Source organism: Lepidothrix coronata, unplaced genomic scaffold, assembly GCF_001604755.1.
Source record: "Lepidothrix coronata isolate B3197 unplaced genomic scaffold, Lepidothrix_coronata-1.0 Scaffold73, whole genome shotgun sequence".
Taxonomy (NCBI): Eukaryota; Metazoa; Chordata; class Aves; order Passeriformes; family Pipridae; genus Lepidothrix; species Lepidothrix coronata.
The window spans coordinates 4,498,903-4,521,361 of record NW_016690253.1 but is presented as its reverse complement, the minus strand read 5'-3'; the positions used below and the strand labels follow the sequence as shown (position 1 = coordinate 4,521,361).

General features: G+C 57.4%; 1 protein-coding gene across 3 annotated transcripts in view; it reads left to right on the top strand.

Annotated features, from left to right (window-relative positions):
• The first annotated feature begins 4,241 nt into the window (after positions 1–4,241).
• The window catches only part of STARD8 (StAR related lipid transfer domain containing 8), a 52,867-nt gene continuing 34,649 nt past the window's right edge, over positions 4,242–22,459 (top strand). The window contains exons 1-2 of one of the 3 annotated variants that reach the window (XM_017819282.1): positions 4,242–4,355; positions 13,859–13,892. Coding sequence is in view for 2 of the 3 variants with exons in the window: in XM_017819276.1 (XP_017674765.1) it covers positions 13,802–13,892 (91 nt within the window). In the remaining variant the exon portion in view is untranslated. Of the gene's footprint in view, positions 4,356–11,584; positions 11,669–13,630; positions 13,893–22,459 lie in introns of those variants that run through there. The other 2 variants (XM_017819278.1, XM_017819276.1) reach the window with 2 other exon arrangements.

The window sequence follows — 22,459 nt, the reverse complement described above, 5'->3', positions numbered from 1 at the left end:
ATCCTTGGGTTCTATCTCTGTAGTGTCTTGTGACTTGAGCTGCTGTTCTAGCTGAAGGATAATTGGAGTAACATTTAACTGATCCAGAAATATTTTGAAAGGAAGGAAAATGATTTTTCAGAGGAGTTAAAATCCCAGCCTTTTCCTTGTTTTTGGCTTGGATCTGAGTCTCACAGTGGTTTGTTCTATATCAACACTCTTGGCTTATACAAGAGAATAAAATTATTCTTACATTAGCTTGCTTTACTTTTCAGCTGGTCACTGAGTTTTTCAGTCAAGAACTGTTTTTAATCTGCAAGAACAGGCAGAAGTAACCTGGTTATAGGGGAAGGAGTGATTTTGGTTTGGTTTTTGGCTCATGGCAATCCCCCTTTGGCATGGCAGCCATCGCCTCCTAAAGCTGCGACATCTCCAGGAGGGTCTGTGTCACTGGAGCTGTGACCTCTGTGACCTCTCTGTGGGTTTGAGCTGGCAGCAGTTGGGAAGGAAACCACACTTCTTGGGTTTTCATGGCTCCAGTTGATGTTATAATTGGTTCCAGTTGGTTCCGGAAGAGCCGTGGAGTAGCTTGGCCTTTCCACTCGGAGATCATGATTGTTGGAGCCCTTTTTGTGAGTGGAATATAAAGGCACAGAGAGACGGAGTGAGGAGCACCAGTGGGAATGACTGGAGAGGAACTGTCTTAGGTGACGTCAGGAAATCAAGAAGCCCAAGCTGGGATTTGTTCCTCAGCCACCCGTGGATGTCCTGCAGAGCCCCCACTGTGACAGAACCACCTTGTCCCTTGGTGGGTGGGCGATGCCAAAGCCAACGGAACTCAGGCACATTAAATACAACCAAAACATTTCAGTTCAGGCAAGTGAAATGCCTGGATATTTGCAGATGCCTGCAGTTAATGCTGGTAGTGCTTTAAAGTACTGGTGTTACCTCAGGGTGCTGAGTGCTCTCTGAATGTCCCTTGTCCTGTCCAGGTGTCCAGCCATCCCTCCCCGAGGGCTGTGCAGGTGAGTGATCCCTGGGACCGCAACAGAGGTTTAGCTTGTGCTGGAAATGTCTGTGGTAACAACTGCTGTACTTTCCAGGGGGAAAGAAAAGCAGGGGGAAGCAGCTCTGTTGCCTTTAATGAAGTGTTTGAACTGTTCTGCAGAGAAGCAGCTGATTTTTTGATGCACAAACCAGGTTTGCTTTCCTACTAGGATTTTTCTAATACTGTTTATCAGCAGAAGTTGTTGTATGTGTTTAATTTTGATCTATGTAATACCAATAAAAAGAAAATTTGTTTTTAACTTGAAAATTTGAAAATTCAAGCGGGCTGAAGGTGCCGTGGGCAGTGTGATGTGCGGGTGGAAGCTCTGTGCCCTCTGTGCCCTCTGTGCCCTCTGTGCCCTCTGTGCCCTCTGTGCCCTCTGTGCTCTCTGTGCCTGTCCCATGGGAGCTCCCCAGGCCCAGCTGAGGCAGGAGGGGGAAGCTCCCCAGTCCCTGCCCTCGTGCCCCCCAGGGACAGCAGGACACGGCCACGTGTGCCAGAGCCCCCGGGGCTGAGCCAGGACGTCACCCTGCTCAGGCTCAGATCTCGCCAGTGCTCCCAGCTGGTCACAGACAGGGGAAGGAGCAGCAGTGCTGGTGTGCCCCGGAACTGGGGTTCAGGTGGCTTCAGGGACCCGAGTGTGCCCCAGCAGCACTGGCCAGGGCTCAGTGTGCTGACTGAGGTGGGGGTGAAGGGGGAACAGAGACCTGGTAAGATGGTGCCTCATGAATGAATGGATATTAAACCCCATCTCTGAGTGGCTAATGAACCCCAGTGGCTAATGATAGGCAATTAACTCCAGCCCTGACCTGGCTAATGAACCAATGGCAATTAACCCCTTCCCTGTCCTGCACTGGGATTTGAGGCAATGGCCAGGACTGTGTCCATGCTCTGCACTGGGGCTGCAGAGTGGGTGACGGTCACTTGGGTGACAGTGGGGACACCCATGCCACAGCCATGGCAGGTGAGCCTTGGCCCGGGTCTGGTGGCAGCAAGGACACGCTGCCCCTGTGCCGGGCATGGGCTGCGGGCTGGGGAAGGCCACCACGGCCCGATGGTCACAAGAGGGCAGCAGGACCGCGCCGTCCCTGACCGCCTTTTGTAGCTTGGTTCTTCCCCCGCCTTGGTTTCCGGCTCCATCGGGGTTGCTCCGGGATGCACAGCCGGGGTTTTCGGGTCCCGCAGCCAGGATGGGGCTTGCGGGCAGTCACGGGAGGTGAGCTGAGTGTTGCCAGCCTCGGCCTCTGCTGCGGGTTCTCTGCCTGCTCGGTGAGTTACCAGTTTGAGGCAAGAAGATACTTTCATTCAACGGGGGGCTTTTTTTGAAAAAAAAAAGGCAATTTACCGGGCTGGAAATGCAACTCTTCCACTCAAAAGAGCTGTTCCTGGATGCAGCTCCATGGTTTGTAGTTACACTTTATTTGGATAAAGCTTGGATTTAGCATTTTTTTCCCCCAAGCTAATTTTTTAAGGCAAATATACTGTGTACTGGATTGTAACTTAGGGTAAATGAATGGGGCAGGTAACGGTGGAAGGAAGGACTTTCCCAGTAAAATCAGGGAGCAACTCATCCAGCAAAGCTGTTGACTGACCCCTGGCATGGTGAACCCGTGAGCCCCGACCTTTGGCTTTCCTGGCAGGATTGATGGCATGACTGTGGGAGCTGCAAGTCAGGCCAGAGGCTGCTGAGTCTCCACATCGCAGGTACTCGGCACAGGGGTCGCAGGCAGTGAGGGGTGGGACGGGCACGCTGTGCCCAGCACGGGGGGTTCCTCAGTGCAGACACAGGGAGAGTGGCACTGGGGGCAGTGACAGGGAGCCCAACAGCGGGGCTGCTGCTGGCACAGACTGAGGGTCACTGTGTTGCTCTGCTGTCAGGGGGCAATGCTTGTGCTGCAGGGGAGGGGTCCCTGAGAGAGAGAAGTGAAAGCTTGTGTAGATTTGTTCCCAGCCGTGGTTGGAACAGAAAACAATAAGGGGACTTCCTGATGCAGGTTTGCTGTTTCCACCTCTATTACTCTTCCTGACCCTTGTCCCTCTGTCCACGTTTAAGGGAAGGGAACAAAGTGTTGTTTGGGGTGTCACCGCCTCCCCGTGCCTGGTACCTCAGCACATCTGCATTCTGAGCCCTCCGTGGCTCAGAAGCTGCTGTTTGTGCTGTGGATGGAGGTGAGGGAGCATCAGTGGGAGCCTTGGGCACAGCAAGGCACAGCGGGAGGGCTCCTGCCACACAGTGCTCCATTGTCCCTGTGGGGCTGGCAGTGGGGGATGAGCTGTCCCAGTGCTGCCATGCCCAGGGTGGGAGCAGATGGAGGGATCCCCTGTCTTGGCTGAACTCCTCCTGCCTGTGCAGAAGGCTCGGCCTCAGCTCCTCCCAAGGGTCCGAGGGTCCGTGAGCAGCATCTCCTGCCCTGAGACACACCTCAGGCAGCAGCTGGCTAAAATCCATGTACATGAGCCCCCTCCAAACCCCTCCTCTTCCCCCAGTGCTGCATTGCTGGCAGTGGAAAGAGCATGATGTGAAGCACAAGGTCCTCTGAAGGGCTAAAAGGAGTTTGGTATTTTAAAAGAGAAATGAAAAATACAAACCCAGCTGGCTGAGCTGAACAGCCTGTGCTGTGAGTCCACATGTTCCAGTGAGGAGAGCACGGACATTCCTCGAATAAGGGCCATTACATCCCTTTCTAATCAAATGGGATGGAAAGGAAAATGGGAAAAGCAAACTAAATGTCATCTCCTGGGTGGTTCTTGCTAAGAAGTTATGATTTTGCGTTGCCAGCTTTGCCAGCGGTGGGGGTTCCGTCCATGGACAATGGACACAAGGAGTGCTGAGCACCAAGAAAAGCCACTGGTGTCTCCAGGCCAGTGGGGTGAGCTCCCAACCCTGCACTTTTCCTCATCAGCTGAAGATGAGGAAGGTGAGGCAGGTGTCTGTGGCTTCTTCTGTCCAAGGAGCAGCGAGTGCAGTCCCGAGGATGAACCTGACTCTGCATCGATCCATGACAACTCTGTGCCCTTCCTGTGGGGATCTTTTCCTCGGAGAACTGGAAGGCACTGGCCAAGATTTTTCAGCCTCACAGAGAGTCGTGCAGGGCACAGCGGGGATGCTACAGGCAAGAATAAACTTTTCAGCAGCAGTGAATTGTTGGCCTTTGATGAACATTCCCAGACAAAGCCTGGGCACGTGCTCAGGAACAGCAAAACAGATCCAGAGGGGCTGCTCAGGGTAGACGTGGGGAGAGACCACAACACCCTGGACTGGGATGAAGATGAGGTTAATGCCTCCTCATTGTCCCTGGGGGAAGTGAAGGCGTGTCCTGGCCAGCTGGTAAGTGCCTCTCACAGTGACTGTGTGTGCCCGTTACCTGCGCCCCACTCCCTGCTCCCTTCAGGTGCCTGGCTGGTCCTGATGCTCTGGCAGACACTGGCCACTCTATCTTCTCTTTACCCTAAACTCCTGCTTCACCCTCAAGACCTCTGGTCCTTGTTACTTGGTTGTGGAGGACTCCAGGCTCTGCTGTGCCCACACGTGGGGGCTGACGGAGCCTTTGGAGCAACCTCATCCCTGCAACCATTCTCCTGGTGCTTCCCTCATCCCTATGGCTGTTCTGCTTCCCACATCCCCCCTGTTGCAAGGCAGAGCCTGATGAGCTCATTGATTTTACAAGAAAAAGGCAGAGGGTAAATTTTGCAGCTCAGTAAGAACTGCTGGATTTCACTGGGATTGTGTTTTCTGGTTCTTTTCAAGTCTTTTCCTGGTGTTTTGTGTTGCTGTCGCAGGCTCATAAACAGAATGTGCAATTATTTATCCCAGGCACTGATTTAAAACCTTCCTCTCCCCGTAACTCAGCCCTCCCTTAGCAAAACCCACAGGGCTGAGAGCTGGGATGAGGCTGAGAGCTGGGATGGGGCTGCTGCCTCTTCTTTCTCAGGGTTTTGGAATTCTTCCCAGCAGCAGAGGCAGAAGCCCGACACAGCCCAGCCCAGCACGTGGTGTGGGGACACCAGTCTGCACCCCACCTGCAGCCAGGATCTGTTCCAGAAAAACCTCTTCTACCTCTTGATTCCCTTTGGAGCAGGGAAGCACGTGGCTCCAGCTCAGCCCCTGGCACAGGGCTGGCAGCACAACCCCTCCCCGGGACAAGCCTGGCAGCCCCTGCAGCCGTGGGGGGTGAAAAGAATTCGCTGTCACATAATGAGTCTTTGTGTGTGAGGGTCGGCAGAAAGGGTTTTCTGAAGCTTTTTTCTTGGAGCTTTCTTGGCACCCCCAGAGAAGGCTGGCAGTGGCACATGGCTCCTGTCCAGCCCTGGAAACGCCCTGGGGTGCAGTGCCCAGGGGCATGGGATGGGCATGGGATGGGCACTTGTTGTCCCCAAGCGTGAAGTGTCTCTCCTTGTCCGTGCAGTCAGTGGCTGAAGGAAAGGGCATCCTTGGGCAGGGTTTTTGACTGAACAAGTGCCAAGAGAAGCTGTGCCTGCTGCTGGTTTGTTTTCAGTGTCTGCTGCCACCTGCTCTGTGCCCACTGGACCCGTCTGCCCATGCCCTGAGCCCCCTCAGCTTTGGGGTACTCTGCTCTCAGGGTGCTCACAAGATCAGCCTGGCCCTGGTGGGGTTTCAGCAACCCTGGGCTCTTGAGGATGAGCCAGGAGGGTGTCCTGGCCCCTGGCTCTGTGCTGTGGTGGTCTGTGCCTGAGCACGGGGGTGCCAGTGTGTTATGGTGACAATTCTCTGGAGACCCCAGCATCCTGGAATGGGACAGCAAAGCCCAGAAAACCAAACTGGGCACTGGTGGGCTTGCAGAAACCCTTGGGCCCTGTCACCTCCTGCTCCAGGGCTGAACGCTTGGAGCCATTGTGGGATTTGACTGTTGGCACCCAGAGCAGAGCTACCATGTCCCTGTCCTGTGTCCCAGTCAGTCCCTGTGCCATGTCCCCAGCTCTGCACGAGAAGCTGCAGTAGACAGGGTTTGCCTCCAGATTTGGGTGTGGAAAACTTGGTACATGAATGGCCCATCCCTCCATGAGTGAGGGAAGGCTGCTGTGGATTCATCACAGGGGTTCAGCTTGCAGAGGCCTGCCCTTGCAGGGAGCCAGTGCTGCACCTGACGGGATTCCTCTGTCCTGGGAATTAATTCCAACCCTCGGCCAGAATTAGGGCTGGGATCCTCCCCAGACAACAGCTGTTGCCAGAACTTGGTGCAAAAATACCCAAGTAGCTCAAACGCAGTTTGTTACGTGGCATTTCCTTGGGGCAGCCTGAGGAGGAGGTGTCCCTGCTGCCTGTGGTTGTGTTTTGGGTGCTGAGTGTGTGCCAGTGGCAGGTACCACCCTTGCCCCCCCCAGGTGTGTGTGTGTGTCTGTACACGCGTGTGCAGGAGCACATGTGTGCTGCCAGCCCTCCCCTGCCACTCCTGGGCGTTTGGCCACGGGAGCCTCCCTGCTCCTGCTAATAATAAGAACTGCTGCAATTCCTTGGGCTGTTCTGGCGCCTGCCTTGGGGGCAGAGGATTAATGTCCCAGGATTAATGTCCCAGCCGGGCTCCAGCAGCTCAGTGCTATTCCCAGGGGAAGGGAAAGATGCCTGGTGAGCGATCTGCTTATGCCCCCTTTTATACTCAAAAATGCAGCCTGATTTATATTTCTTTTTCTCTTCAACATGCTTGAGTGAGAACTGGAGCACAGCAGCAGGTTTTTGCTGGAATTCTGTCCTGTGTGGGAGCCTCTGTAGACGCTCACAGATATTTACTCTTGGATGCTTGCTTATTATTACCAAGTTAAAATCAGATGGATATATGGGTCTCAAAAACCCCCAATTTCTTTCCGTATCACTTGAGTCTATTCATAATTTGTGTAATTTGTCTATAGGATCTCAAAAATGTCACCCTATCAGTTATGCTCTTTTAAATGTGTTTAAATAGCTCTTCCCCCATACTAAGCACATCCCCAGGGCTCTGTTGAACACCTCAAGCTTTCTGGCTCACAGCTTTGGGCTTACAGACCTGTGGAAGTCTCAGGGAATGGGGGTAGGAGCCCCCCCAGCTGGCACAGCAGAAATTCCCCAAAACCATCAACTGATTTTTTTCAGTGATGTTGTCTCTTGTTCAGTAAAACTGAGGTGTTTAGCCAGTCTATGAGGGCTAGTCAGCTGAAAAGTTTGTTTGGCTTTTGTGTGTGTGCTAAATCAATCTGTGTTTGTAAATTCTCTCACTGGTGTTTGCAAACTGGAGCATCCTGTGAGGGAAAAGCACAGACCTAGCCTGTGCCAGGACTCCCCACGGGATAGGGAGTGTGGGGGGCTTCTTGCAACCCTGGATGACACCAGGAGCCCTCGGGTTGTTTCTGGGAGCCCAGTGGACATCTGGGCTAAGGAAAAGTGTCACTGGTATTGGAGGGCAAAGCATCAGCAGGACACAAGTGCCACCAGTGCTGGGAGAGGCAACATCCTGCTGCGCTGCCTCAGCCCTCTGGAAGGGCCGTGCTGAGGGAATGCCGTGGGACCGGCTGGCTGCTTCAGTGCTGTGGGATGGAGGGGTTGATGCCTTTGGCCCCAGAAGGCCCTCCTGGGTGCTGCCCAGCTCTCAGGAGTGCTCCCCTGCTCACCCGAGCCCTTCCTTCTGCCGCAGGAACCGGCACGTGGGGATTAAGTAATTGCCTAATTGCCCATCCCGGAGGGAAGCTTTCCCGAAGCGCTGGGTCTGCAGTGCAGCCTGAGGCCCGCGGGCATCCCAACAGCATCCTGCCCCCTCCCTCCAGGCAGCGTCCATCCCAGTGCACCCCACCTGTTTGCTGTTGGAGATGGGAGCATTACTTTGGGGTTATTTTAAATGAGGAATGTTTTAAAGGAGAAGCAGTGGTGGCAGGCAGGGAGCTCACTGGTGGCATGGGGCGGCTGTGGGACAATGGGAGCTGGGGAATGTCTTCTGCTGCCCTTCGGCATTCATGTCTCTCGGTTGGCTTCTTGTGCTCTGGCCACGGCGGTGCCTCTCCAGTGCAGGGACCCCGCAGAGACATTTGGCCTCTCGGGCTGGAGCCCAGTGCTGAGGTGTGAGCAGGGACCCGAGCCCCGGCCCTGGGCTGCACTGGGGCTCCGGGGGCTTCCGTGTGCTGGACTTTCCCGGGCAGAGCCCCACAGCCCCTTGCCCGGGGGCACATCGGGGGGGTTCAGCCCTGCCCTTGGTCTCTCCGCCTCCCCGGTGCCGCTCCCCTGGGCAGCAGGTTTCTCGTGTTCTCCCCCGTCCCTCCACCGCCCTCGTGGTGTCACAGCCCCAGCACTGCCAGCCCCCGCCCCGCGTCCGTCGTCGGGAGAAGAAAAGGGTCCCTGTTCCCGCTATGCTAATGGGGAAACGCCGGCTCCGCGGGAGCTGCGCCCTTCCCGACCTCGGGAAATGCCTGCGCACAGCGGCGAGTGGAAAATCCCCGCGTGCCCGCGGCCGGGGGCTGCTGGGGGTGTCCCCCGCTCACACCCCTGCAGACACCCCTCAGGTCCAGCCTAGGACCGGCCCCCGGGAGCGGTGCCAGCGGCGGGTTCTGTGGCCGACGGGGACACTGCCCGGGCGGCCTCTGTCACTGATACTGCGCAACAGCCGGGACAGCAGTAGCTCATCGCTGGGCAGGAATAGCCCCGGCTGCGGGGGCATGGGATCCTCCAGGGAATGATCTGTTGTGGGGGGAGGCTGTACCTGTCCTCCAAAATACCAAGTCTGTCCCATGACTTTCAGAGAACGTGAGATGCGTGTGGCAGTGCCGGGGCTGCTCGGTGACATCCCGGTGTCCGTCCCAGCTCCGGGCACTGGGGACGGCTGATGGCATGCACCACATGGGAAGCTCTTTGTGAGTGTGTACAGGGTGGAGTTTTCCTTAGAAATCAACCTTTTAAAATTAATTCAAGTTTAAAATGGGTTCTCACACGAGTCAGAGGGTGATAGTGGTACACACATGCATATAGATACATACATAGAATGAGTGGACATTGCTTTTGCTTTTCCTGTAGCTGGTTGTGGAGTAGGTACATTAGGAATTTTGGGAAGAGCCAAACGCAGCAGTGGGGTCTGTGTCCCGGCACCACTTGGCAGAAATACCCATTTGGTGTGCACAGATCCTGCCACTTCCCCATGGATCCAGTCCCCGGGAGCTGCCAAGGATAGTGTCCTGGCACAATGAGGAAGGATTCAAGATGTAACATTACTGGAATGCTTTTGGGATGACTGGGTAGGAAGAGGCTACTCAAGTATGCAGAAGCCGCTGTGGTTTGTCTCCCAGGCCTGGGAAGGAGACAGACTGCTTCTATTTGTGCTAACTTGGCTTTTTTGGCTTTTGGAGGAAGTGGGAGAAGGACTCGCCACCGGGGTGAGTGGTGACATGGGGGCTGTTGGGGGGCAGGGGGGGCTGGCAGGGGCGCTTTTCTGGGTCCTGGCAGGGTCATGGTTGAAGCTGTGGGGCTGCCCCCCTGTCTGTAAGGGCTTGTCTGATTTAGGCAGGACAGAGCCACCTGCACCAGCCTGTCCTGATGACTTTGTGGATGGATGGATGGATGGATGGATGGATGGATGGATGGATGGATGGATGGATGAATGGACAGATGTCTCTCTTGCTACCCCATGTGCTGCCTGTGCTCTCTGGAGCAGGCAGGTGCCCATCCTGCCTGCCAAGCAGAGCACAGTGCTGACAGGTGAGCCCCTGATAGGAAGAGGAGCCCAGTGCCACAGAGACTGGCAGTGCCACCCTCCCTGTAGGGACAGTCCCTCCTGTAAGAGGTGCCTTCAGCCCCAGCCCAGGCCCAAGTGCCCTGCTCTGAGGGCAAAACCTGCAGAAGCATTGAGCAGCCTCCCGGGGCTGCCCTGAGTGACAATGGTGGAGCCTTTCCCAGGATCATGGTGGCAGTGCCCTTCCATGTCCTGGCCGCAGTGGTGGCCCCTGCCAGCTCAGCCCTCTGGCAGCAGTGCTTGGTGAGATGTGTGGGGATGTCTGGCAGTGGACATGGAAAGGTGATCCCGGTGGGACACGTGCCATAGAGGTGAGACTGCCTTCCCAGCCCTGGGCGTGAAAGGAGGAGAAAAGGGACTGATAATACAAAGCTTGCACTGTGCTTCAGTGCCCCTGGCCCCGCTGAGCTGGCCCAGGAACACCAGTGACACGGGGGACAGGGTGAGGAGCTGCAGCTGGTGCCAAGCCTGGGAGCAGTGCCAGAGCCCGCTGAGGAATGAGTGAGGGGAGATGGAAGGAGGCAGCTGGAGCCAGTGCTGGGACTCATCTGCCTGTGGCCTGCTGCCAGGGCCACAGCAGAGCTGTACCGGTGCCATGGCAGAGCTGTGATGGTGCCACAGCGAAGTTGTGCCAGGGCCATGGCAGAGCTGTGATGGGGCCACGGCAGAGCTGTGATGGGGCCACGGCAGAGCTGTGCCGGGGTCATGGCAGAGCTGTGATGGTGCCATGGCAGAGCTGTGCCGGGGTCATGGCAGAGCCGTGCCAGGCCGTGGCAGAGTTGTGTCTGCCTGCAGGGATTTGCATGGGTGCCAGGCTGGGCATGGGCAACACCGTCCCTGCAGCATGTGGAGCTGACCCCAGCCTGGGATGGGCAGTGGGCAGGAGCAATGCCACGGGCGACCCCGATGCCAGTGCAGTGTGGGTGGCACCCACCGAGGATCCTGTGGGAGCAGGGCTGAGCCTGGGCATCGCTGGAGATGCTTGCCCTTGCTTATTCCGAACTGTGCCTGCAGGAAGAATCCTGGGGCTGTGAGCGGAGGGCTGGCACAAATGCTCGTGAAGGGGCCTTTAATTGTGGCCTTTGTGAACAAATGATGTTTGTGGAAGGCAGATAAGGAGCTGTGAATAGCTGGAGTGAATGGCTCAGTCATATTTGCTGGCTGGGGGTGGTTTTCCCTGTGTTGTTCCCTCTGCTGGGGTCTCTCCTGCAGGCTGGCCCTGCGTGCCCTTGCTCTGTGCTGAGGGTGCTCGCCGTGCTCGGCACAGTAAGCCTGGGTGCCCATGGTGGGCCTGGCTGCCAGCTGTGGCCAAGGGGAGCCTGGCTGCCTCCTGTGCCCGCAGTGGGGCCAGCAGCACCTGAGCATGCGGGAAGCCGTGGCGGGGGCATCCAGGGATGACACCATGGCTGGGTATCCCTTGTCCTTCGGAGGGGAGAGCACCCGGGAGCTGCCAGTCATCTTGGGCAGCACTGGAGTGACAATCTGAACCGTCCGTTTTTCAGCGTCCTACGTGTGCCTTTGAGAGCTCCAAGTGCCTTTCTCCCATTCCAGAGTGTCTCTCTCCCCTCGCCCCTTCACGCTGCCTGGGAATGGGAGCAGGCGGTGCGTTCCAGGCAGGAAGGAAAGCCTGGAGCTGTTTAAAACTCGCAATCTTCAGGGAATTTCAATCGCGTCCAAGCCTGTTCACAACCAACTGAATAACGGTGCAGGGTTTGAATGCTGGCCCGCCTCCGCCGCTGCCTCCTCCTCCTCCCTCCGCCCCGCTCCTGCCCGCACTGGGCTCTGCCCGGCTCCGCTGCCGCGGGCGCTGCCATGGGGGTGCCGGAGGGGGCCCTCCCCACCGGGGGCAGCGCCGCGCTCTAGGGGGGCTCTGCCGGCCCTTCGCCCGCCCATCATGCCATTGCTGGATTTTTTCTGGTCTTGCTTCAAAAGAGCCAAGGTAAGGGACTGCTGCTTGGTGGTGTCCGCCGCTGGCACCCTCCAGTTTCAGGAGAAGCCTCTGGAAGGGACGACGGGGACGCGTCCCCGGCAGCGCTCGGTTTGCTCACGGTGTCAGCGTCTGCTCTGGGGGGTGTCGTGCCCGTGCCCCGCGTGCACGTGAGAGGTTCATTTTGGCTGGGCCGCATGTGGGTGTGCTGGTCCCTGTGCTCGCCCGCTGCCCGTCACTGGGTCACCGTCACTGGGTCACCACGTCCCGCACCAGCAGCCCCGGGGGGGCGGGGGCTGTGCCCGGTGAGAGCGGCGGTGGGCTCGGGGGCTGCGTGTGTCTGGGTGTGCTTTTGGCCCTCCGAGGTGGTCCTGCCATGCTCGGGTGGTGTGGCTGGGCTGGGACACCCCTTCGAACTCAGAGGCTCAGGTTGCTCCCGTTGCGGGAGCACGGCTGCCTTGGCCGACCCGCAGGGCCAGGGTGGCTGTGAGCGACATGACAAAGGAGCAGTGAGGCTGGGGGCCCCCAGTTTTTAATTTCCTGCAGCAGCGGCTCTCATGGCATCTGGGATTTTTCATTGGGCTTTAATTCGTCATCTGTCGCCTTAATAAAGAGCAAATCTCCCTGCCTGGCTCTGATCACTGTATTGGTTTATTGTGTCCCAGCCCACGCAGTGTGGTGGGAGGTGAGCTGGGAAGATCGTAGAAATATGGTTAGTGTGGATTTTGGGAGCTTCAGATTGGGAAAAGCATAAAATCCCTCTCCAGGCAGACCTGTACACCAGGCTGAGCCGGGCGAGTGGATCTGCTGCGGTGAAATGGATGTGGAATGCACACTGTCCCCCGGGCTTTCAGGGCAATGCTTAAAATAGTTGAGTCTAAAAATGACATTTGTGAAATTCATTAGTAATATTAGTGGCTGTCTTGTCCCTGCTGTCTCCAGAGAGCTCAGCTGTCCTCGTTAACCCTGCTTGTCCCTGCGTGCTGCGTGTTGGCATTGCCATCGTACTCGTGGTGGCACAGAGACGGACACTGGCTTCTGCATCTGCCTTGCCCAGCTGCAGATCCCAAGGCCTCCAGCCCAGCCCATGCTGGCTCCAGTGGCTGGGGGCTTCAGTGATGTTGGAAGCAGCCGGTAGACCACTGGATTCAGCGTGTCACCTCAGCTCGACGTGGGGTCTGGTGACCCAGCTGGCCAGGGCACCACCTTCCTGGGTGCCCTTGGTGCACGCTGATGGCCTTGTGTGGGGCTGAGGCTTCTGCTTCAGTCTGGCCCCTCTCCCTCCGTGCTGGTGTTGCTCAGCTGCTCTGCTCACCACGAACAGCCGAGGAATTTCTTGAAGAGGGAGAAACGTGCTGGGCTCTGTGGAATTAAAGCTTTCCAGGTTAAATGAGGTGGAGCTGTGGCTGGCGGAAGATTTCGTGGGAAAAGGAAGGTGTGGGAACAGACTGGGCAATGCCAAAGGAGCTGGAGGACCCCAGTGCCCACCCCCATGGATGTGGGCTCTCTGTGAGGTCACAGTGATGTCTCTGGCCCCACTGATGGCACCTCTTGGGCAGGCGCTGCTGAGGGAAGCCCGGCAGCAGGGACATGGTTAAACCCATCTCTCCTGGGTCATTCCCAGCCCTGCTGCCCCGGCAGGAAGAGGGGTCCCGGGGGTCCGTGGGAAAGGCCGGCTCAGCAGCGCTCTGCATTCCTGCAGGGATCCTGCGGCCCCTCCGGCCCGGCCGCGGGGCTGTGGCAGCGCTCCAGGGCTCGTCTGCACCCGGAGCGGGCCGGGGGTCCCGGGCTCTGGGCTTGCCTCAGGACCGGGGAGTGGGGGATCCTCAGCTCCACCTCTGCAAATTGCTGCCATCTCCCAAGTGCTGCTGAGGCTCCACTGCTGTGAATCCCATTGCTCTTGGCTTTCCTTGGAGCTGGGGTGGTGGGGGCGTGCTGGGCACATTGTGTTTGCCCAGCACTCAGGGTTGTGGGTGGTGCTGGCATTTTAAAACCAATGGGGCTGATGCCCTGGGGAGAAGCCTTTGCCAGAACTGTGCTTCTCCTCAGAGCCAGAGCAGCACTTCTGGTCCCAGCTTCTCTCTGGGCAGAGGAGAGGCTGGAAGGGGGACTGAGCCTAGACATGAGGGGTAGCAGTCCTTGAGTATGAGAATCAAATCTATAACAAAATTATTTCTGTTCTTTTTTTCTTTCTTTTCACAGAGTTTCACATTTCTAGAAGATAGGAAAGATGCAGGTAAGCTACGGCAATGTTTTTTGAGCAGGAATATTGTTGCTGTGGGATGGGCAGGGGTCATGGGAAGAAGACAGTCCTCTTGCTGGGCTCCTGGGTTCATCTGTCAGCAGTGTGATTTTGCCCCCAGACTGTTGTTTTCAGAGGGATATATTTGCCAAAGGGCCTTGGTTCCTTTTCGATTCCTCTCTTTGTGGTGAACAGCTTTGTGCTCTGCAGATAAACTCACCGGGAGCCTCGGCACTGCTGTGACCCGGGAAGGAGGGTCTCCCTGGCTCAGAGCCCCTTGGCTTTGTGTGACTGAGGTGTCTCACGTGTGACCGTGGGGCAGGAGGGACTCGTGGTGCAGCTCCAGGCTGATCCACGGGGATTGTGTGCAGCTCTACCAAACCTCTGCCAGGGTGGGGGCACTGGCTGGGGGTTGGGGCTGCCCTACCCTGTGGGGCTCGTGGGTGCTGGGAAGGCTGGTGGGAGGAGGAGAAGGAGGGGTGTATGCCAGCAGGGCTGGGAACCGGGGATGGAGATGGGGCTGTGGGCAGGAGGGTCGAGGTCCCGCCTTTTGTCATCCCACCGGTCAGTGCCATGGGGGTCTTTGCACAGTGACACCCCCAGAATCAAACCATTCCATCCTACAGGCAGACCATGGACACTGGCTCTGACAGCCCTGGAAACGGGGGAACCTGGAGCCCAGGGTGGCTCTGCTGCTTTTGGCACAGGGCTCAGGACAGGCCCTGGGGATGGTGGCTCTGGCACCGGAGTCAGGAGGAGAGTGGCTGCCCACAGTGTTGGCCAGAGCCTTGGTGCCATGAAAAGGGAAACCTGCCATGCAGGGAGCCCATGGGATGTGCTAGGGAGTCTCCAGTCCCCTGATTGGAGGGCAATGCCCAGGGGCCTCTTGTTTTCATCCAGGTAAGGGTTAGGTGAGCTCTGAGCCCAGCTGGAGAGAGCTGGGAGCACAGGAGAGCTCTGGGCAACAAAAGGTACTTTGTGAGGGAGCCCCAGAGGTATCCTGGGTGGTCTTTGGCCCTTTCATGGCAGAGATTAGGAACATGAATGTCAAGAGCTTTTTAAAAAGGGTTAAAGAGCCCCATGGAAAGGAAGAGGCAGGGCTGGATAACACTGTGACTGAGATTTTTGGGGGAAGAACATTTATAGGTGTTTTCCCCTTCATTAAAACTGCCTGTAGGATCCAGGTCTCACCTGGTGAAGGCTCAATGACACTCACACCACCCCAGCTGATACCTGCCTGTCCCTACTGTCCCTCCCACTGCCCTGCCTGTGGCAGGACCCCCTCTGGCCCACCCTGTGGTCCCCTCCAGCAGCACCTCCAGCTGGGTGGGACACAGTGCCTCTGCACAGTCCCAGCAGAGTCAGGTTTCTATGGATTTCCTAACCCTCTGCTTCCTCTCCAGCATTCACTTCCCATGTATTGTTCTGGAAGAGCAGAAAGGAAAGGCTCACAGACTGGCCGTGCACATGAAAACTGCATCCTCAGAATAAACTCCTGCCAATAGCGGCACCAGGACCCTCCAAAAGGGATTGGGAGGTGCTCTGCAGATGTCACTGAGCAGTGACTCCTCTCACTGCTGAGGGACAGGGATGGAGCTGGTGGCTCCTGGCAGCACAGCCAGGCAGTGGTGACATTGCAGCATTTCAGGGTGGGCTCCTCTGGCTGGACGTGGTGAACTAATGGGGAAAAGCAGCACAAGAGACTTGGCTGAACTTTTGCCCCTGCATGAAATAATAAGGTTGTATTTACCCAGCATCTGGATTGCTGAAAATAACCCTCTAAATTTAGCTGTTGTTGATGTGTTGTCACAGCTGAGCTGTTCTTCTCTCCTCACATGCAAATCTCCTGCGCTGGCTCGGTGGGTTTGTGGCCTGAGCACGAGGCCCCTGTTCCTCTCCTGGCCTGTGCCCATGTGTTCGATTCCCTTGGGTTTGGGGAGAAAATGGGGACTGGGATCTGGTTTTATCATTGCCAAGATGGGTTGGAAGGGACATGGGCAGGCAGGGGGCTGTGCCAGGACTGGTGGGTGTGCAGGGGATGGGTTGGAAGGGACATGGGCAGGCAGGGGGCTGTGCCAGGACTGGTGGGTGTGCAGGGGCTGCACCACTGCCCTCGGCACTGGGGCCGCACCCCGTCTGTGGTGTCGGTGCCGGGGAGATCTGGGGGGACTCTTGGGCTGGGTGGGCTGCTGGACATGGCAGCAGGGACCTGTTCTGGGCAATTTTGGAACTTGCTGAGAAACTGCTGCTGTTACATGGCGGAAAAGGCAGTCACAGGGCTGGGTGTGGGCTGGAGAGGTGGGAAGTAGAAAAGCTGAACCGAATGTGATTATTAGTGGTTTTGGTGGGACATGTGATGAGGGGATTCTGTGCTGCTGCTCCTTCCTCTTCCTCTTTCCTGCCTGCCCGGACTTGGGCTCAGGCTCAGCTGGTGACTCACACTGAAACACTGACCTCCACCCCAAACTAATGCCGGGTCCCTCCTGGCTCTGCATCCCAGGGATGAGCTCTGCCACTCCTTGGCCTATTCCTCATGAAGGAAAGAAGATGTTCCTCAAATACTCTCATCTTCTCTCAATTACAGTCTCTGTGGCCTTACTCTCCTGCACCCTCCCCTCACCAGGAATGGATCCCTGCCTGGCCAGTGCGTGTGCTTTTATCAGTAAAAAAGTTTTTCAAAAAAATAATGAGGTAATTCCTAAACAATGCTTTATACACTAAAATTCACCCTGTCAGAGCAGTTTGTGCCCCTTCCATCAGATGTTTCCTTAGGAGCTGGGACAGCCTCTCCTGAGGCTCCAGACATGATCTCCAGCCTTTCCCTTCCAGCTCATCAGTGCACCCCTGAGGCTATTTTGGAGCTGCTGAGCCTTTTGATGCATACTTATCCCTGTTGGTTAAATTGCCCTAGGACATGGGCTGGTGCTGGTGCCCTGGGCTGGTGCTAGTGCCCTGGCACAGCCAGGCTCCCACATTTCCCCATGGGTCACTCTGGGATATTTGTCGTGGGTGCAGGAGGTTTGCAGGGGTGGTGGATCCCATGTGAGCCCACGGAACCAGGCACTGAATTCCATCCTCGGGTAATTAAAAGGAACCAGCAGGGCAGTGACGTGGGCATGCAGAGGATGCCTGTTAGTGCCTTGGCTACAGCAATTTGAAACACATTTTGTTTGTTCCCGTGTCACCTTTATGTTCTTTAGACCATGCAGGATGCTGGTCCCTCCACCCAGCCCTCTCCCACCTCTCTCCCCAAGGGCCCATGCTGCCATGCCTGGCTCCTGAGGAACCAGTGAAAATGGGAAATGACAAAAAACACTTTAAAAGAAAATCAAAACCAACTTGGCCACATTTTGCTTTTCCAAAAAATGATCGTGGGGAAACTTTTTCATAAGCTGGAGCCTCCCCAGCCCCTGAATGAGGCCAGTTTTCATCTCTGTGCCCCTCTGCCGATAAAATGTCTGTAGTTCTGACCTCCTGGCAACTACTGCAGTGACAGAGCCCCCCTCCCCCAGCTTAGCTCTGTCCTTTTGCAGCTTTAATTCCAGGGATGGAAATTTTCCTGTTTCCTGTAGGTAACAAAATACAGATCCCCCCCTCTGGACAGCAGGATCCTTCTTTGAAGGCCAGAAGGGATGAGACTGGGTTAGAGAGAGGGATTTTCTCTGTTGGTGAGCTGCGTGGCAGATGGGAAGTGCAGGGAATGAGCTGGGAAAAGGCCCCTGTGGCCACCTGGTGCCCGCGGTGTTGCCAAGTTTGTCCTTTGTCAGCAAGGAGAGATTGAGACCGACTGTAAAGTTCTAGCTGCATCCTTGGGGTGGTTTGTGTGGGATGGAAGGGGCTGAGAGAGAAGTTCCAAGTGTGGTCACTTCCCTGAAATGATAATGAGAGAATACACTGAAAACTGGCAGAAACGTTCAGCTGGGCAATGGTTTTGCTTTGGTTGGAGCTTTGTCGTGCAAACTCCTTAAACATGCACAGGAAGGTAATGCTTCCTGCGTCTGAAATTGCCCCTCTGTCCTTGTGGGGTGAACGTGGTGTAAAGGAGCAGGCAGGGGGCCGTGGGAGCCTCTTGGGGCTGTGCGATGGTGTAAAGGAGCAGGCAGGGGGCTGCGGGAGCCTCTTGGGGCTGTGCGATGCTCACGGGCGTTTGTTTTCAAAGCCTGAGAGGTCAAATGGGGAAAAAGCGGTGAGAGGTGTTCGCAGGCCAGTCTGATCACGTCAATTCCTTCTCCCCTTAATGAAGAGCCTCTGAGCCCTGCCCGGAGTGTCCGCAGGGCTTTGAACACCCGCCCGCCCCCGGGAGCGGAGGCGGCAGCGAGCGAGCGCCCAGGCGCGGTGTGGGGCCGGAGCGGGGGTGACTCAGTTTTGGGAGGATGCAGGTGGAACCCGTGGCTCAGCATCACCTTGACCTCGGCCCCTGGTGACGCCTGACCCCAGGCCGGGGGCTGAGCGGGGTCCCGGGGATGCTGCAGGACGCGGCGGCGGGAGCGGCCCCGGGGAGAGCGGCTGGCGAGGCTCCTCCGGGCGGGGAGAGCGGGCGGAAGGGGAGCGGGCGTTCCCCGCGAGCGGCCCCGGTCCCGTCCGGGCATCCCGGCGGGGGAGGAGCCGCCGCTCCCGCCCGTCCCGCCGGAGCCGAGCGATGGGCGGCCGGGCCGGGGTCGGGGCCGCGTTGCCCCGCCGGGGCTCCGGGCGCTCCCTGGGGCTGCGGCTCCGCCGCGCCGCGGCCTCGCCCCCCCGCCCCGCGTACCGGGCCCGGGACCCGCGCGGAGGGAAGACCGGGCGCGCGCTCCCGGCGCCGGGCGGCGCCGGCCGGGAAGGACGGCGGGCTCCGCCGCGCCGCGGCCGCGGCTCCGTGCGGGGCGGGACGGCGCGGGCGGGCAGGTGAGTGCGGGGCTCGGGGCTGCGGGGGGCGAGCCCGGTGCGGGGCTGCGGCGAGAGGAGGAGGTCGCGTTTGCTGCTCAGCGAGGGGAAGGGCTGCGGGACTGGTGCAGGGTGGGCTCGGTGCGGATCAGCGCGGGGGCATGCAAGGGGCAGGGCATGGGCAGGGGACGCGGCTGAGGGGCTCAGGCTCTGCTTTCCTTCCAAACTCGAGCGATTTTGGTGGTGTTCTGTTCGGGCCGTGCCCGGCTGCCCATTGTGTCTGAATGTGGGTGATCCCACTCCCAAAGCCGAGGGGTAACTGTCCTGGACCGACTGGTGAAGCACATCACCCGCCCAAGAGGCCATCAGGTGAAAAGAATCCCCACTTTTCATCAAAGAAAGGGCATTATTTTGTATTTGATCATGTCTTGATGATGCTTGTATCAGTCATCTTGTCAAGGCTGTGAAAAGGTTTTGTTCATTTGGAACTCCGGTGCTAAACTTGGCTTGATGTGGCTTGTAAAGATACCTGTGACAACAGGGTGTGGGTAACATCTTGAAAGCCATTTCTTTTGGGTTGTGTGAAAGAGGAAACACTGTGGCTCTGGGCTCTGTCAGCTGCAGTGCTTAGTGAAAAATTCCATCTCATACCTGCCCCAAGACTTATGTTGGAGACTTTCCTCCTGCTGATAAATGATCCCTTCAGGAATGGCCCAAAACATGCTGGGTGGACAGGGGTTTTTCCTCAGGGATAAGGAGATCAGGTTAGTTTGCCACAGGCAAGGGGGAAGTGGAGTTTTCCACAGAGCTCCTTCTGCTGGACCTGTGGCAGTGACATTGTTTCCTCAGTGCTGGCATGGGGGGCGAGTTGTAGCCAGGGGCAGTTGGCCCCATGGGACAGGGGACAGAGAGGGCAGGAGGTTGTTTTAGCATGATCCACATAGATCCCCTCCGGGGGTCTTCTGAAGGGTCCATGGCTGCTCCCAGAAAACAACTGTGCTGGTAAGATTTTCAAGAGATTGCTCACAATCCTGCCTCTTTTCACTTGTGTTGGAAATCCCGTGCGTGCTTCCAAGGCCGGACTAGATTGGAAAACCCCATCCTTAGAGCTGCAAACCAGCGCCGTTATCTCTGGGACCACAGATTGCTCGGTTTGCCACGTGCCCCTGGAGCAGCCATGAGCCCCTCATCTTCCCTGTGTGCCTCCAAGTGCAGGCACGATGTCATCACCTCTGCCTGCTGCAGCAAAGCCCACACGCCAGCTGGGGACTAGGGTCCTCCCTGTCCCCTCGGTGGGACTGTGTGGAGGGAGGACCAATCCCCCAGCCCCACGATGTGGCAGGAGGAGGCTCTGGCATGTCTGGGTGAGGCAGGAACAGCTGGGGCACGGAGCTGGTTGCTCATCGCTCGCCAGCGTTTTGCCTTCCAGCAGCTGGGGACTTTCTGCCCTGCTTCAGCAGTGGCCACATAATCCGGATTCCTTGGATAAATTCCTGCTGTTTCTCAGAGATCTGTGGCTGCTGTTTTAATTACCCGGAGCTCCGGGCCAGACACAGGACCCTTGTTGCAGAAACTCAGCTCCCATGAATGATGCTGTTGTGTGTGTCTCTGAGCTTCTCTTTTCCTCCCTCTCACCCTCCTCCCTTGGAAGCCAGGGAATTCGGTGCTGGTGAGATCCCTCCTGCTGTACTTGTGCAGCTGGTGACACGGCTCCAGCTGCCATTTCGGGTGCCTTTTTCCTCTCCTAAACAAGGATATTGAAGCCATCCTCCTCCTCTCGGCTGGAGCTGGCTTTCCCACTTCCCTCTGGTGTGAGGCTCAGTGCTGAGGCTGGCACTGGAGCATCCCTGGGGCCCTGGAAGCTCCAGGCAGATGGGGCAGAGGCAGTTTCTGGGTTCTCTGTGCTGCAGATTCACCACTTGCAGGGGTGTCAGGGATGTCCTGTGGGCCTGGGGCTTCTTGTGGTGTTTGCTGGGTACCCAGAGGTTGGAAGGGCTGCAGTGGCAGCACCTGGATGCTGCTTCTATGGCTGTGAATTAGAAAAAGCCAACAAGTGTTCTGCATTTGGGGAGCCAGACAGAGAAATAAATGGGGCACCTCAGCTCTGCCAGGGGGTGACACCCAGGTAAAGCTGCTTCGTGTGAAAATACCACAGGTTTCTCCTGTTCTCCCTCCACAGGAGTGGAAAAATAGGAGCTGTGGATAATGCATTAGCAGAGCAGGAGTCGCTGAGCAGCTGTGTGTGACACACATACCCCAGTACAGTGTCTTGGTATTCGTACACCTGGAAGAAAACTGTAACTTTTTTTCTCTGTGTGTATTTTGGTTGTTGGAAAAGAGCAGCAGTCACTGGCCATGGCAGGGAATGCAGGATGTGTCCACCGGGGGTGCTCAGTTGGAGCAAAGGTGCTTTTGCCACGAATTCAAAGTAGGTTTTTGTCCCTTTTTTATGCCATTTCCTTGGTTTGGCTTTTCCAGGGGCTTTTCATTTGGCGAGGGGTGTTGCGTGTCGGGGCCACCAGAGGACGCCCTGTCCTGCTCCGCGGCCGGGGGGCACAAGGACAGGGAGGTCGCGGGGGGACCCAAAAGGGCCATGGGTGGGGTCAACCTTGGGGAGGACTCAGAGGGACCGTGGGAGGTCTCGCGTGAGGGGGGCCCACAAGAACCATGTGGGAGAGTCACACGTCAGGGGGGTGTGCAAGGGCCCTGGAGGGGCGATGGGTCAGGGGGACCCAAAAGGACCGTGAAGGGGTCACGCGCGGGGGAACCCTGTGCGTGTGAGTGCCCGCGGGCTCCGGGTGGGACCGGGTGGGACCGGCCGCTCTGCCCTGCCCTCGCTGCCGCCTCTTTCCAGCTCAGCGTCCCCGGGAGATTTCCTGCTCTCTGCCCCCACACCCTCCCTGTTCCTGCTTCACACAAGGAATGAATGGGAAAATGCTTGAAATCCTCTGAGCCCAGCACTTTTCCACTGGCTGTCACCGTGCTGGGACCCCCCTGGTGAAATGTCCATCCTGGCTGTCCCCTGGGTGCTGGCCTGGGAGTCGCTCAGTACCCCGAGGCTCTGCACCCATCATGTTTCCAGAGGCTTTGCCCCTTTGTCCCTTTCTGTCCCCTCCCCGGGAGCCAGGGACCTGTGCTCTGTGGGGGTTGGTACTTGTGGGGGTCAAGGCTCAGCTGGGTCCTGGCCCCCCGAGCTCCCCTGACCCCTCGTCTGCCCACGGGCGCTCACAGCCCATCGCTCCTTGCCTGAGTGACTTCCACTGGATCAACAGCTGTTCCCTTCTCTGGGGCTGACCCTGGGGGGGCACTGGCTGCCTGCTGTCTCCCCCCTGCCACCCCCTGCCCACCCCCGGGCTCCGGCTGGCGAGAGGCTCTCACACACAAAGCTGTGGGAGGACTTTGCAGCCAACAAGGGCTGCACTGAGCAGCCTGTGCTGGAGCACCTTCCCTCCATGGTGAGGGGCTACGGGGTGGGGGGGTAGAGGCAGGCAGGAGCTTGGTGGGAGGGGGGTCAGGAGCTCGGGAAGGAAGGAAGGAGATGTGCATCAAAAGCCTCTCAGACTATGGAAACAATGGGGAAAAAATCCTGGTTTTTAACTTGATCCTCCCACTTTGGGAGCTTGGGCATCCCTCCGAGCAGTGATTTCAAGGGAAAAGCTGTTTTGTGGCATCCCTGCAATGTACCTGGTCTCTCTCCTGCT